The 15,754-nt window shown below is 45.7% G+C and overlaps 1 protein-coding gene across 1 annotated transcript in view; it reads right to left on the reverse strand.

Moving 5' to 3' along the window:
* Positions 1–1,619: 1,619 nt before the first annotated feature.
* LOC140722243 (uncharacterized) overlaps positions 1,620–15,754 on the reverse strand; it is a 36,849-nt gene continuing 22,714 nt past the window's right edge. Inside the window, exons 8-15 of the mRNA XM_073037029.1 lie at positions 13,895–13,987; positions 11,456–11,548; positions 10,130–10,222; positions 8,710–8,802; positions 5,739–5,831; positions 4,198–4,290; positions 3,060–3,152; positions 1,620–1,798 (exon numbers count right to left, since the gene is read on the reverse strand). Coding sequence (XP_072893130.1) covers positions 1,620–1,798; positions 3,060–3,152; positions 4,198–4,290; positions 5,739–5,831; positions 8,710–8,802; positions 10,130–10,222; positions 11,456–11,548; positions 13,895–13,987 — 830 coding nt within the window. The remainder of the gene's footprint in view (positions 1,799–3,059; positions 3,153–4,197; positions 4,291–5,738; positions 5,832–8,709; positions 8,803–10,129; positions 10,223–11,455; positions 11,549–13,894; positions 13,988–15,754) is intronic.

The following is a 15,754-nucleotide window of genomic DNA, read 5'->3' on the forward strand; positions in this document are numbered from 1 at the left end:
ATGGTTTTATGGACATGACAAGCAATTACTCAGCCATCATTCAGTTAATGTGAATCTGAAGACTTGAATATCTTCAGCATATTTATGCGACTAAATTGCACAGACTGACAGAGAAAATCTTCCTGAAAAGACATATTTATATAAAACCACCACCTGACTCAGAATGATGAGAATCGGCTGGGTAACTTAAGTGATCCTAAATGTGTAAACAGCAGCAGATGAATGTTCAGATTAATAACTATAGCTCATTCAGCTCTGAGCTCTTGTGAGGAAAAAACAGTTATCAGGTCTACGGAGCTTTAAAAATTCAAAATTATTTGATATTAGACTCTCTTCTAGTGAGCTTCCATGCAGTGTGAACAGGTTTCCATATTTTTTCTTTTCAAGAATGGACATTTCCTCAAATACAGTACATTCAGTTGGCTGGGTGGTTCACCTGTTCTTGTTAATGCATACTATGCTGCCCTTCATCAGTCAGGGCATTAACTATAGGATGTGACAAGTGATGTTGTGGTGCTATGAGGCGGTGATGAGGCTGCACTCAGAATACCAGCTTCATTCATCAGTTTTAGGAAACATGTCACCAAATCAGAAAGACTGTTATAATATATTCACAAGACAAGACACTTGTTATAATATATTCACAAGACACTTGCCTGAATTTCAGTACCTAAGTTATAAGGAGAGGTTGTGTAACCTGGGATAATATTCCCTTCATCCCACAGACCAGTCCATTGCTTCACTACAGAGACTTGGGTGAGGGTCCATATCTAAAACAGCTACCACTGACAAATGTGCTTGTAGATGGTTCTGGGATTGTGGAACAAATTCTTGGTCTGTACACGACTGTTCCCAAGAGACCATGAATGTGTTTTAAATCAGAGACACATGGTGAGTTTAGGAGAAGGTGTATTGTGCTAGATTGTGATGGGAAGAGACTATAGGAATCACCACAACCAGCCTTCTATCATACCAACACATTCCCATCACGCCTGGACATGTACGGATATACAACACTCATCCAACCACCAGTCTCTGCAGTCCGCATCTTCCTCCCATGACAGATCCTAAGTCATCCCAAACAAATCACCTCCAACATTCTACCAATTGGGTCAAAGCCTCTTTGATAATTACTCCATTCCCAATCTAAGTCCGATCTTCCGAATACGTCAGACACTCCAGACCATTTGCCTAGGATGCAACATCCAGGGAAACTCAGATCTGACCCTGAATGCTACGGTCACTCAATTATCACCAACATCTGCACATTCTTCAGAAACACTTCATGTTTATCAGAGCACATGCACTTTCCTTCAACCTGTTGTGCCACGTACCAGAGCAAATGGCCTCCATACAGACACTGCACACAATACCTAGATATTTGTGTCCACTCTAATTGATCCGGCCCAACATGAAACACTTTTACTCATTTCCACACCCCTCTGGCTTGGTCTTTCCCATACCTTTTTGGCCCTCCCACACCTATTTGGCCTTCCCACACACCACACACCAATCTCCCATGGCAACCCCCTCAAACATCTCCCTGGATCACTCCATCATCCAAACCACTCAACTCACTGACACACATCCCCCTTGGCCACTCCGTCACCATTCTCCTCTCAGTCAGTCACTTGATGCTGGTTGAGTCTGTTGAATGCGAACTGCAGGGAGGAGTCTCTGTAAAACACATCCCTATAACTGATACCTGAGATTGTTTCTGGGCCCTTGATCGCGGACAAATCATCGCCAGGCTCAGGAGTTGTCCCCTCGGGTTGTGGAGTTGGTACAGATGCTAAATCTGTAATAAACAGGGGCACATAGTGGGAACAGAACAGACAATTGACCATCCAGTGGGGACTCCAACATCTCCCAGTCACTGAGGCTAGAATAACTGGCCTGTAGTATCTTTCCTTCTGCCTCTCTACCTTCTTGAAGAGTGGAGTTACAATCGTAATTTTCCACTCACCCAGAATGATTCCAGAATGAGACATCTGAATGAGATTGTGCACCACCAGTGGTCTGGAACAGTAGGCTGAAGAGATTGTGGAGAGATTCGTAATGATTCTTGAAAGATCTACAACCCATATCACTAACAAAGTGCATGTTGATGTTTCTGGGACAGTGGACTAGGTTGCGCTCTGTACCGATTGCTCTTAAGAGTCCCTGAACGTGTTTTAAATGATGGATGTATAGTGAGTGTTGGAGAGGATGCATAGTATGAGCTGGTGATAGAACGAGACTACAGGAATAACCACAACCAACCTTCAATCATGCTATCGCAAGCCCATTGTGTTCCACCATGTAAGGTTATACAGCACTCACCCAATCAGAAATCACTGCATTCCACTTGCCCCTCGCATGAGAGGTCCCCTCAGCTGAACTATGTTGTCCATTGCAAATCACCTCCAACTTTCTACGAGATGGCTGTTTCACAATTCCCCCTATTCCCGTTCTGAGTCAATCCTTGCCTGTATGTCAGACACCCCAGAACAATTCTCCAGGATGTAACATCCAGGAATGCTGGGATCTGACTATGTATGCTATGGTCACACAACTATCCCCAGCATCTGTACATTCACTTCACTTCATGTTTATCACAATGTATGACCTTCAGTCCATCCCGCAGTTCCACGTACCAGTCCCAGTGGCCTCCACAACACACACTGCTCAGTATACCTAGATGTTTGTGTCCATTCCAATTGGTCAGACCCGTCATGCAACACTCTTTTACTTGCTTCCTCACGACTCTACCTTTGGTCACTCCCACACCTTCTGGACCTTCCCACACTTCTCTGTCCTCAGCACCTCATCACCTACCTCCCTCAGCCACTAGTGCACTCATCTGCTTCAGGAACCCTTACAACCATCTCCCTTGGTCACTCTGTCAGCCATACCCTTCAGCAACTCTGTCACCCATCTGAATCTGCCACTCCATCACTCATCTCCTTTGTGCCGTCCATTACCCATCTCCTCTCATTTAGTTGCTTGATGCTGGTTTTATCTGTTGAACAATAATTGCAGAGAGGAGTCCCTGTAAAACACATTCCCACAACTGATACCTGAGTTTGTTTCCGGGTTATTGATTGTGGACAAATCATCGCTTGGCTCGGGAGTTGTCCCCTTGGGTTGCGGAGTTGGATCAGATGCTGAATCTGTAATAAACAGGCACGTGGTTAGAATAGAGGAACAGACAATTGCCCATCCCGTTGGTAATCCAACATCTGGACCCTGAGGCCAGAATAACTAGCCTGTAGTATTCTTCCTTCTACATCTCTGCTTTCTTGAAGAATGGAGTTAAATTAGTAATTTTTCACATTCAGACCCAATACAGAATCTAATGATTCTTGAAATATCATAACCAATCCTTCCACAATCTCTTCAACCTGCTCTTCCAGAACTCTGGGCGTACATCATCTCATTCAGATGTCTCATCGACATTCAGACCTTTCAGTTTCCTAGGAATCTCCTCTCTCATTATGGTGACACAGTCCAGACAAAGCTCCACCATTGCAATTTGCAAAAGGATCCATTTCAACCACCATACCACAGACAATGCCGTTCCAGATGTTTATGCGAATGTGGACAAGGTCATGCTCTGTACCCTACTGCTCGCAAGAGACACTATGTGTTGGAGACGATGTACTGTGCTAGCTTCTGATGCGACGAGCCTACTGGAATCACCACAACCAGACTTCCAACTCACCAACAAAGGCACATCTGTATGTTACAGTCAATCCTCCCACGGACACATATGCCAGGCACAGTGACCGATACCATCCCCGCTGCACATGGCAAACCCCAAGCCCATCCCCATTCTTCAGAACCATTTTCCAAGAGATTTACTTGCTCTCTCAACACTCTCCCCTCGGTCTCTCACACACCACTTGAGCCATCCAACACCCTTCTGTCCTTGGTTGGTCTGTCCCCCGTCCCCCTTGGCTGCACCGTCACCGATCTCCCTCGGATGCTCCGACACACGTCTCCCTCATCCACTCCAACACCAATCTCCCTCGGCCGCACAGTCACCAGTTTCCCTCGGCCGCTACGGCAACTGTGTCCCTCGGCAGCTAAGTTAACCATCTGCCCTGATCAGTCCATCACCCATGTCCATTCAGTCAGTCCCTTGATTCTGGTTGAATCCATTGGATGATAATTTCAGAGTATAGTCTGCGTAAAACACATCCCCACAACTGGTACCTGAGCTTGTATCTGGGTCCGTGATCGTGGACAAATCATCACTTGGCTCAGGTGATGTCCCCTTGGGTTGTGGAGTTGGTACAGATGTTGGATCTGTAATAAACAGGGGTACATGGTGGGTACAAAGGAACAGGTAACAGACCACCAGTCTGGGACTCCAGCATCCTCTCAAACACTGAGGTTAGTGTAACAGGCCGATAGTTTCCTTGTTTCTGACTCACTACCTTCTTCAAGAGTGGGGCAATATGTGTAATTTTCTTGTCTTCCAGAAACATATAAAATCTAGTCATTCTTGAATGATTATTACTAATGCCTCCATAATCTTTTCAGCCACCTCTTCTAGATCTCTTGCGTGTACACTATCTGGTCCAGGTGACTTGTCTACATTTGGATCTTTGTTTCCCAAGAACCTCCTCTGTTGTTATAGAAACACAGACATTCAAATTACCACCGCACAGACATGGGAGAGCCTCCATTTCTACCACCCCTACCACTGACTTCCAGATGGTTATGGGGCTGTGCACAAAGTCATAGTCTGTACTGTACTGTTCCCAAAAGACACTGAACGTGTTTCTTTCAGGGACACATGATGAGTGTTGGATAGGAAGTATTGAATAAGTTTGTGATGGGACTAGACTACAGGAATCTCCAAAATCAGCATTCCATCAGACCATCACAAGCCTATCGCACTCCACCATGTAAGTTTATACAGCACTCACTCAACCACCAGTCACTGAATTCCACACCCTCGAACAATGAGAGGTCCGCTCAGCTGAACTAAGTTGTCCATAGTTAATCATGTCCATCTTTCTACTGGATGGCTCTGACAAGTCCCTCCATTCCTACTCTGAGTCAATCCTTCCCTATATGTGAGACACTCCAGAACAATTCTCAACGATTTAACATCCAGGAATGCTGGAATATGACCATGTATGCTATGGTCACACAATTATCTGCATCATCTACATGTTTATCACAATGCATGACCTTCAGTCCATCCCACAGTTCCACGTACCAGTCCCAGTGGCCTCCACAACACACTCTGCTCAGTATACCTAGATGTCTGTGTCCATTCCAATTGGTCAGACCCGTCATGCAACACTCTTTTACTTGCTTCCTCAGCACTCTACCTTTGGTCACTCCCACACCTACTGGACCTTTCCACATTCCTCTCTGTCCTCAGCACCCCATCATCTATCTCCCTCAGCCACTCGTTCACTGACCTGTTTCAGTAACCCTTACACCTGTCTCCCTCGGCCACTGTATCAGCCATACCCCTTCATCCACTCCGTCACCCAGCCCCCTCGGCCACTCTGTCACCCAGCCCCCTCGGCCACTCCGTCACACATCTCCCACGGCCACTCCGTCACCCAGCTCCCACGGCCACTCCGTCACCCAGCTCCCACGGCCACTCCGTCACCCAGCTCCCTTGTGCCATCCATTACCCATCTCCTCTCATTTAGTTGCTTGATGCTGGTTGAATCTGTTGAACAATAATTGCAGAGAGGAGTCTCTGTAAAACACATCCCCACAACTGGTACCTGAGCTTGTATCTGGGTCCGTGATCGTGGACAAATCATCACTTGGCTCAGGAGTTGTCCCCTCAGGTTGTGGAGTTGGTACAGATGTTGGATCTGTAATAAACAGGGGTACATGGTGGGTACAAAGGAACAGGTAATAGGCCACCAGTCTGGGACTCCAACATCCTCCCAAACACTGAGATTAATATAACAGACCGATAGTTTCCCTTTTTCTGACTCACTACCTTCTTCAAGAGTAGTGCGATATGTGTAATTTTCTTGTCTTCCAGAAACATATAAAATCTAGTCATTCTTGAAGGATTATTACTAATGCCTCCATAATCTTTTCGGCCACCTCTTTTAGAACTCCATTTCTTCCACCCCTACCACTGACAATGGACTTGCAGATGGTTATGGGGTTGTGGACAAAGTCATATTCTGTACCGTTCTGTTCCCAAAAGACATTGAATGTGTCTCTTTCAGGGACACATGATGAGAGTTGGATAGGAAGTATGGAATAAGTTTGTGATGGGACTAGACTACAGGAATCACAAAAATCAGCATCCCATCAGACCATCACAAGCCGATCCACTCCATGTAAGGTTATGCGGCACTCACCCAACCACCAGTCACCGAATTCCACATCCTCCATGCTTGAGATGTCCGCTCAGCTGAACTAAGTTGTCCATAACTAATAACCTCCATCTTTCTACTCGGTCTCTTTGAAAATTCCTCTATTCCTACTTTGAGTCCATACTTCCCTATATGTCAGACACTCCAGAACAATTCTCAAGGCTGTAACATCCAGGAATATTGGGACTGACCCTGTATGCTACTGTCACTCAGTCATCAACAGAATCTGTACATTCATTTCACTACATGTTTCTCACAACACATGACCTTCTGTTCATCCTGCATTTCCACATTCAGCACCAGTCCCAGTGGCCTCCCCAACATCCACTGCTCAGTATACCTAGATATCTGTGTCCATTCCAATTGGTCAGACACGTCATGCAGCACTCTTTTACTTGCTTCCTCACCACTCTCTCCTCAGTCTCTCCCACATCTTCTTGGCCCACACAACACCTCTGGCTTCACCTATCTCCCTCAGCCACTCGTTCACCCTACTCCTTCGGGAACACTGACACCCATCTCCGTCAGCCGCTCTGACACCAAACAGTCAGTCCATAATTCTACTTGAATCCCACTGCTCAGAACACTGAGATAATTCTGTCCATTCCACTTGGTCAAACATGCCATGCAACACGCTTTAACTTGCTTCCTCACCACTCTCCCCTCGGCCTCTCCTACACCCCTCTGTACTCGGTACCTACATCACCCTTCTGCGGCCGCTGCGTCGCCCTCACTCGCTGCGTCACTCAGCTCCCTCAGCCCGTCCATCACCCAGCTTCCACGGTGACTCTATCATCAATCTCTCTCAATCCATCCATCAACCATGTCCGTTTAGTCAGTCCCTTGATTCTGGTTCAATCCATTGGATGATAATGTCAGAGAGGATTCTATGTAAAACATGTCCCCACAACTGATACCTGAGCTTATATCCTGGTCTATGATCGTGGACAAATCATTGTTTGACTCTGGAGTTGTCCCCTGGGTTTGTGGAGTTGGTACAGATGTCGTATCTGTAATAAATAGGGCTACACGGTGAGAACAAAGGAGCAGACAATACACCACCGGTTTTGGACTCCGACATCTTCCCAACCATGGAAATCAGGATAACAGGCCGATAGTTTCCTTCTTTCTGTCTCACTACCTTCTTCAACAGTGAAGCAACATCTGTAATGTTCTTGTTGCCAGGAACATATAGAACTTAGTAATTCATGAAAGATCATTACCAATGCCTCTACAATTTTTTCAGCCACCTCTTCTAGAACTCAGCGGTGTACACAATATGGTCCAGGTGACTTGTCTACATTCAGAACTTTGTTTCCCAGAAACTCCATCTCTTGTTATGGAAACACAGGCATTCAAATCTCCACCACAGAGACATGGGACAACCTCAATTTGGACCACGCCTACCACGGACAATGTGCTTGTAGATGGTTATGGGATTGTGGACAAAGTCATAGTCCATAGCCTACTGTTCCCAGAAATGCTGTATGTGTTTTAAATCAGGAAAATATGGGGTGTGTTGGAGAGGAAATGTTGAGCGAGTTTGTGATGGGTCAACCAACAGGAATCACCAAAATCAGCATTCCACCATGCTAAGCCATGCTCCACCATGCAAGGTTATACAGTACTCACACAACCACCAGTCACTGAATTCCACATCCTCCTCGCATGAGAGGGCTGCTCAGCTGAACTAAGACATCCATAATAAATCACGTCCATCTTTCTACCAGATGGCTCTTTGACAATTCCCTCCATTCCCACTCTGAGTCAATCCTTGCCTCTACATCAGACACTCCAGAACAATACTCTAGGATGTAACATTCAAGGACACTGGGATCTGGCAGTGATAGCTACACCCTGAATACTCAATTATCCGCAGCATCTGTACATTCATTTCACGTCATATTCATCCCGCGGATCCACGTACCAGTGGTCTCCCCAACATCCACTGCTCAGAATGCCGTGATATTTGTGTCCATTCCCATTGGTCAGACCCACTCTTTTACTTGCTTCATCACTTCTCACCACTCAGTCTCTCACACAACTTCTAGGGCCACCCGCACCCCTCTGTCCTCAGCACCTCCATCAGCGATCTGCCTTGGCCGCTACATCACCCATCTCCCGTCTCCCTTGGCCACGTGTCTCCATCAGCTGCTCCGTCGCCCATCTCCCTCGGCCGTGGCATCACTCAGCTCCCTCGGCTCGTCCATCACCCATCTCCCACAGTGACTCTAATAGCAATCTCCCTTGATTGCTCCATCAATCATCTCCCCTCAGTCAGTCGCTTGATTCTGGTCGAATCCATTGGATGATAACCTGAGCGGGAAGTCTGTGTAAAACGTATCCCCGCAACTGATACCTGCGCTTGTATCTGGGTCCGTGATCGTGGACAAATCATCACTTGGCTCAGTAGTTCTCCCCTTGGGTTGTGGAGTTGGTACAGTTGTTGGATCTGTAATAAACAGGGGTACATGGTGGGTACAAAGGAACAGACAATAGACCACCGGTTTGAAACTCCAATAGCTTCCAGCCACTGAGATTAGTATAACAGGCTGATAGTTTCCTTCTTTCTGCCTCACTACCTTCTTCAAGAGGGGAGCGATATCTGAAATTTTCTTGTCTTCCAGAAATTTATTGTATAGGATCTAGTTATTGTTGAAAGATCATTACTAATACCTCCACAATCTTTTCAGCCACCTCTTCTAGAACTCCTGTGTGTACACAGTATGGTCCAGGTGACCTGTCTACATGAAGAATTTTCTTTTTCCCAAGAACATCTTCTCTTGTTATGGAAACACAGACATACAAATTTCCAACACAGTCATACAGGAGAGCCTCAAAGGCTAGTACCCCTATCACTGACCATGTGCTTGTATGTGGTTATGGGAATGTGGACAAAGACATACTTTGTACCCTACTGTTTCCAAGAGAAGATGGATGTGTTTTAAATCAGGGACACAAGCTGAATGTCACAGATGAAGTAATGAGCAAGTTTGTAATGTAATGACCTACAGGAATCACCAACATCAACATTCCGTCATGCCATCACAGGCCAAATTTTGCTCCAACATGTAATTTTATACATCACTCATCGATCCACCAGTCACTGAATTCCACATCCGCCTCGCGTGAGTGGGCCGATCAGCTGAACTACGTTGTCCATAACAAATCACCTCCCTCTTTCTATTAGATGGCTCTTTGACAATTCCCTCCCCTCACAGTGAGAGTCAATCCTGCCTGTACATCAGACACTCCAGAACAATTGTCTTGGACGTAACATCCAGGCATACTCAGATCTGACCCTGTATGCTACAGTCACTCAAATATCCCCAGCATCTATACATTCATTTCACTTCAGATTTCTCACAATATATGACCTTCTGTTCACCCTGCTGTTCCACAGACCAGTCCCAGTGGCCTCATCAACATCTACTGCACAGAAGTCCTAGATATTTGTGTCCATTCATGTTGGTCAGACCAGTCAGGCCACATTATTTTACTTTCTTCCCTAACACTTTCCTCTCGATCAATCCCACACTTTCTTGGCCCTCAAACACCGCTCTGTTCTCAGCACCTCCATCACACAGATCTCTCAGCTACTCAGCTCCCTTTTTCCCTCGGTCACTCCGTCACCCATCCCCATCTGCCACAACGTCACCCATATCCCTCGGACCCTCTATCACCCATCTCCCCTCAGTCAGTCGCTTGGTTCTGGTTGAATAAATTAAATGAAAATTTCAGTGAAGAGTCTCTGTAAAACACATAACCACAACTGATACCTGAGCTTGTATCTGTGTCCATAACCGTGGTCAAATCATCGCTTGACGCAGGAGTTGTCCCCTCAGTTTGTGGAGTTGTTGTAGATGCTTCATCTGTAATAAACAGGGATACATGCTGGGAACAGAGGAACAGACAATTGACCACCCAGTTGGGACTCCAAATTCTTTCCAAAGGCTGAGGTCAGAATAAATGGCCTATAGTTTCCTTTCTTCTACCTCTCTACCTTGTTGAAGAGTGGTGTGACATTTTGTAATTTTCCAGTCTTCTGGAACCATTCCAGAAACTAATGATTCTTGAAAGACAATTCCAAATACCTCCACAATCTATTAGCCACCTCTTCCAGAAGTCCAGGTGTACACTATCTAGGTCAGATGACTTATCTACATTCAGACCTTTTAGTTTCCCAATTATTTCCCAATTCTCTCCAGTTATTTTAACACAGGCATTGAAAGTACCACTATGGAGACTTGTGAGGCTCCATTTCTACAATCCCTAACACTGACAAATGTGCTTGTAGATGTTTATGGGATTGTGGGAAAGACCTGCTCTATACCCGACTGTTTCCAAAAGACCCTAAGTCTGTTGCAAATCAGGGACCCACAGTGAGTGCAGGAGAGGAATTACTGAGCTCGCTTGTGATAGGAGATACTACAGGAATCAAAGCCATCCTTCCACTGTACCAGCAAATCCCATCACAGCCACAATGTGAGGTTATACACCACTCACTCAACCACCTGTATTCCACATGCTCCTCCAGTGAGAGGTTCACTCAGCTCTCCTATGTTGTCCCAAACAAATTATCTCCAGCTTTACGAGCGACAGCTAGAACTCTTTTGGACAATTCCCTCCATACCCATCGTGATTCACTCCTTGTCTGTATGTCCATCACTCGGAACAATTCTCAAGGAAGCCACATCCAGGGATATTCATTTCTGACCCTCTGTACTATGTAACTCAATTACCCGCTGCATCTGTACATTCATTTCACTTCTTGCTTATATGAATGTACGATCATCTGGTCATCCTGCTCACCCATATACCAAGCCCAGTGGTCTCCACCAAACCCACAGCTCAGAATAACTTGATATTTCTGTCCTTTCCAATTATTCAGACCCGTTATGTAACACTCCTAGTTGTTTCCTCACCCCTCTCCCCTCAGTCACTCCGTTGCCCATCTGGCACGGTCACCCGCCCTTCTCCCTCTGTGACTCTTGCAGTCACTCTGTCACCCATCTCCCCTCAGTCAGTTTCTTGATTCTGATAGAATCCCTTCAATGCTAGTTTCAGAGATGAGGCTGTGTAAAACACATCCCCACAACTGATACCTGAGCTTGTGTCTGGGTCCGTGATCATGGACAAATCATTGCTTGTCTCAGCAGTTGTCTCCTCAGGTTGTGGAGTTTGTTCTAATGCTGCATCTGTAATAAAAAGCGGAACAAGGTAGAAACAGAGGAACAATTGGCCACCAATATTGGACTCCAACATCTTTCCAATCACTGAGATCAGAACAACTAGCCTATAGTTATAGATCTCTGGGGGCCACGCCATCTCATTCACATTCTGACCTTTTAGTTTCCGAAGTATCTTCTCTCTCTAGTTCTGGTAACACAGACCAGTCGAATCTCCACCATAGAGACTTCTATGAGGATTGATTTCGACAACCCCTAACACTGACTGATGTACCTGTAGTTATTTATGGGTTTGATGACAAAGACCTGCACCCTAATGCACCCAAGTGACCGTGAATCTGTTTTAAATCAGAGAAACATTATGAGTTTAGGAGAGGAGGTATTGAGCTCGCTTGTGATAGAGGAGACAACAGGAATCACCGAAAACTTCCTTCCATCTTAAAAGCAAATGCCCAGCACAGCAGCCATATAAATATATCCAGAACTCATCCCACCATTCCACATGCTCCTCCAATGTCTGCTCAGCTGTCCTAAGAAGTCCCAAACATATCACTTCCAACTTTCCAAAAGATGTTCAGAACCCTCTTTGACAATGTCTCCATTCCCACTCTGAGTCACTCCTTTCCTGTACATCAGCCACTTCAGAACAATTATCTTATCGAACAATCATGGGTCCTCAGAATTGACCCTGTCTGCTACGGCCGCTCAATTATCCCCAAACAATTTATGTTTGTCTGAATGCACGACCTTCTTCCCGCTCACCCACACACCAGGCCCAGTGACCTCCCCCACCCCCACTCCTCATGGAAAACCTACAGGTTTGTGTCGATTTACTATCTTCCTCGGCTGTTCTGTCACCCATCTTTCATCAGTCAGTCCCTGGATTCTGATTGAATCCCTTGGATGATAATGTCAGAGAGGATTCCATTTGAAACAGATCCCCATAACTGATACCTGAGCTTGTATCTGAGTCTGTGATCATGGACAAATCATCGCCTGGCTCAGGGTTTGTCCCCTCGGGTTGTGGAGTTGGTACAGATGCTGGATCTGAAAGTAACGGGGGTACAAGTTGGGAACAGAGGAACAGACAATGGGGTCTCCAACATCTACCCAACCACTGACGTCAGAATAACTGTCCTCTAGTTTCCTTTCTTCAACCTCTCTGCCTTCTTGAAAAGTGGGTGATATTGAAAATTCTCCAGTCTTCCGGAACCATTCCAGAATCTAATGATTCTTGAAAGATCATTCCAAAAGCCTCCACAGTCTCTTTGCCACCTCTTCTGGAACACTAGGGGTACACTACCTAGTTCAGGTGACTTATCTACATTCAGACCTTTCAGTTTCTCAATAAACCTCTCTCCAGTTATGGTAACACAGGCATTCACCATGGAGACTTGCAGGAGGCTAATTTTCTACAAAACCTGCCACTGACAACAGTGTTTTGGATTGCTATGGGATTTTTGGCAAAGACCTGCTCTGTACCCTACTGTTCCCCAGAGACACTGAATCCCTTTTAAGTCAGGGATACATGGTGAGTGTGGAGAGAGGAAATATTGAGCTCTCTTGTGATAGGAGAAACTGCAGGAATCATCGAAACCAACCATCCATCATACTAGCAAATGCCCATCACAGCCGCAGTGTGAGGTTATACACCACTCACCCAATCACCATTCACTGTATTCCCCATGCTCCTCCAATGAGAGGTCCACTCAGCTGTCATAAGTCATAGGAAACAAACCAACTCCATCTTTCGAAGTGATGGCTAGATCCCTCTTTGACATTTCCCTCCAAACCCACCTTGAGTCTACGTCCGTCACTCTGAACAATTCTCGAGGATACAACATCCAGTGATAGTCATATCTGACGCTCTATACTTTACATTCCCTGCATCTTTACATTCATTTCACTTCATGTTTAGCTGAATGACCAAACTTCTGGTCACATTGCTCACCCACATACCAGGCTGAGAGGCCTCCACCATCCCACTGCTTGGAATACCTAGGTATATGTCTCTGTTCCAATTGGTCAGACCCATTATGTAGCACTATTCCGGGTTTCCACTTTCCTCTGTCACATGTCTCCCTCGGCCGTTCCGTCACCCATCTCACGGTCACTCCATCAGCAAAGTCCCTCTTCACCCATCACCCTCGGCCTCTCCATCACCCATCTCCCTCAGTCATTCCGTCACCCATCAGCATCATTCCATCAACCACCCTCCTCGTTCTCTCCGTCACCTATCTCCCTCAGTCATTTCGTCACCCACGTCACCTCATTCAGTCACTTGATTCTGGTTGAATAACTTCGATGATAATTTCAGATAGGAGTCTGTGTAAAACACATCCCCAGAACTGATACCTGATCTTGAATCTGGATCCGTGATCATGGACAAATCATTGCTTAGCTCAGCACTTGTCCCTTTGGGTTGTGGAGTTGGTACACATATTGGATCTGTAATAAACAGGGGGACATGGTGGGAATTGAGGAACAGACAATTAACCACCCATTTGGGCATCCAACATCTTCCCAAAAACTGAAGTCAGATTAACTGGTCTATCATTTCCTTCCTTCTACCTCTCTACATTCTTGAAGAGTGGAGTGACATTAGTAATTTTCCAAGGGATCCTGAATCTGTTTTAAATCAGGCCCACATGGTGAGTGTAGGAGAGGAAGTATTGAATGACCTTGTGATGGGACAAGACTAAGGGAAAAATACTTCCAACTTGTCGATCATAACCTTAAATCATTCTGTCCAAATCAGCTCCATCATTCCATCCAGAACGCTCTGACAATTCCTTCCATTCCCACTCTGAGATACTCCTTGATCGTTCACTCTAGAACAATCCTTGAGGATGCAGCATCCAGGGATCCTCAGATATGACCCTGTCTACTGCAGTCACTCAATTAATCAGAGCATCTGTATATTCATTTCACTTCCAGTTTATCTCAATGCACGATCTTCTGTTTATCCCATTCACACATTTACCAGGCCCAGTTGTACTCCCCCACCCCACGCTCATTGGAAACCTACATATTTGTCTCCATTCTCATTGGTCAGTCCTGACATGCAACACTCTTTTACTTGCTTCCTCATCACTCACACCTTCGTCACTCTCACAACTTTTTGGCCTGATCACAACCCTCTGTCCTCACTATCCATGTCACCTATCTCACTCTTTTTGTTGCTCTATCACTCTTCTCCCATCAGTTTCTCGATCACCCCTACAATCCCTTGATCATATGTCTTTCTTCCATATCTTACTCTACCTTTACTCATTCCCCCAACACATTGCTTCCTCCCTCACCCAAGTATTATAAGATGGCACTGGGTATGGCTGGTGTGTTGTGGGCTCCTTACCAACATTAAGTGTATGATAATTTCTGCAATTTCCTTTGCATTTCTTATTCAAGAAGCTGATAGTCACATCAAATATGACGAACTGACTCTTCTGAACATCGGGAAGATGGCATTTTCCCACAATGTGCCGCCTTTTCTACACTGGGGACCCTGCTTACACGATCCATGGCCAAGGCTCATTTATTACTCATCGCTATCACAGAAGCGGCACTGAAGGCCAGAGAGAAGCAGCGTCATCCTGGTGATGTTGCGATGGCGTGCCAATCGGCCGCCGCTCCGTAGCATACTGCTGGCTAACATGCAGTCCCTGGAAAACAATCTGTGCGAACTGAGAGACAGAATTTCCTACCAGCAGGAAACAAGGGAATATAACATTTCAAATAATAAGGAGGTAGCCTACAGAGAAGAAGTCGTCACCCTGACATAGAGCTGTCAAGGAAACAATCTCTCCCTCAATGTCACAGAAACAAAGGAGCTGATTGTGGACTACAGGAGGAACAGAGACAGGCTCCCCTATTGACATCAATGGATCTGGGATTAAAAAGGTGAACACCTTCAAATTCCTGAGTGTACGCATAACCACGGACATCACGTGGTCTGTACATACCTGCTGAGCAGTAAAAAAAGCACAACAGCACTGTTTTCACCTCAGATGGTTGAAGAAGTTTGACATGTCCCCGAATCTTAAGAACTTTCTACAGGGTCACAATTAATAGCATCCTGACTGTTTGCATCATTGCCTGGTATGGGATCTGTACTTCCCTCGATTGCAGGACTCTGCAGAGAGTGGTGTGGACAGTGAAGTGCATCTGTAGACGTGAACCTCCCACTACTCAGTGCATTTACAGTGACAGGTGTGT

This window comes from Hemitrygon akajei, unplaced genomic scaffold (genome assembly GCF_048418815.1).
Source record: "Hemitrygon akajei unplaced genomic scaffold, sHemAka1.3 Scf000073, whole genome shotgun sequence".
Lineage (NCBI taxonomy): Eukaryota > Metazoa > Chordata > Chondrichthyes > Myliobatiformes > Dasyatidae > Hemitrygon > Hemitrygon akajei.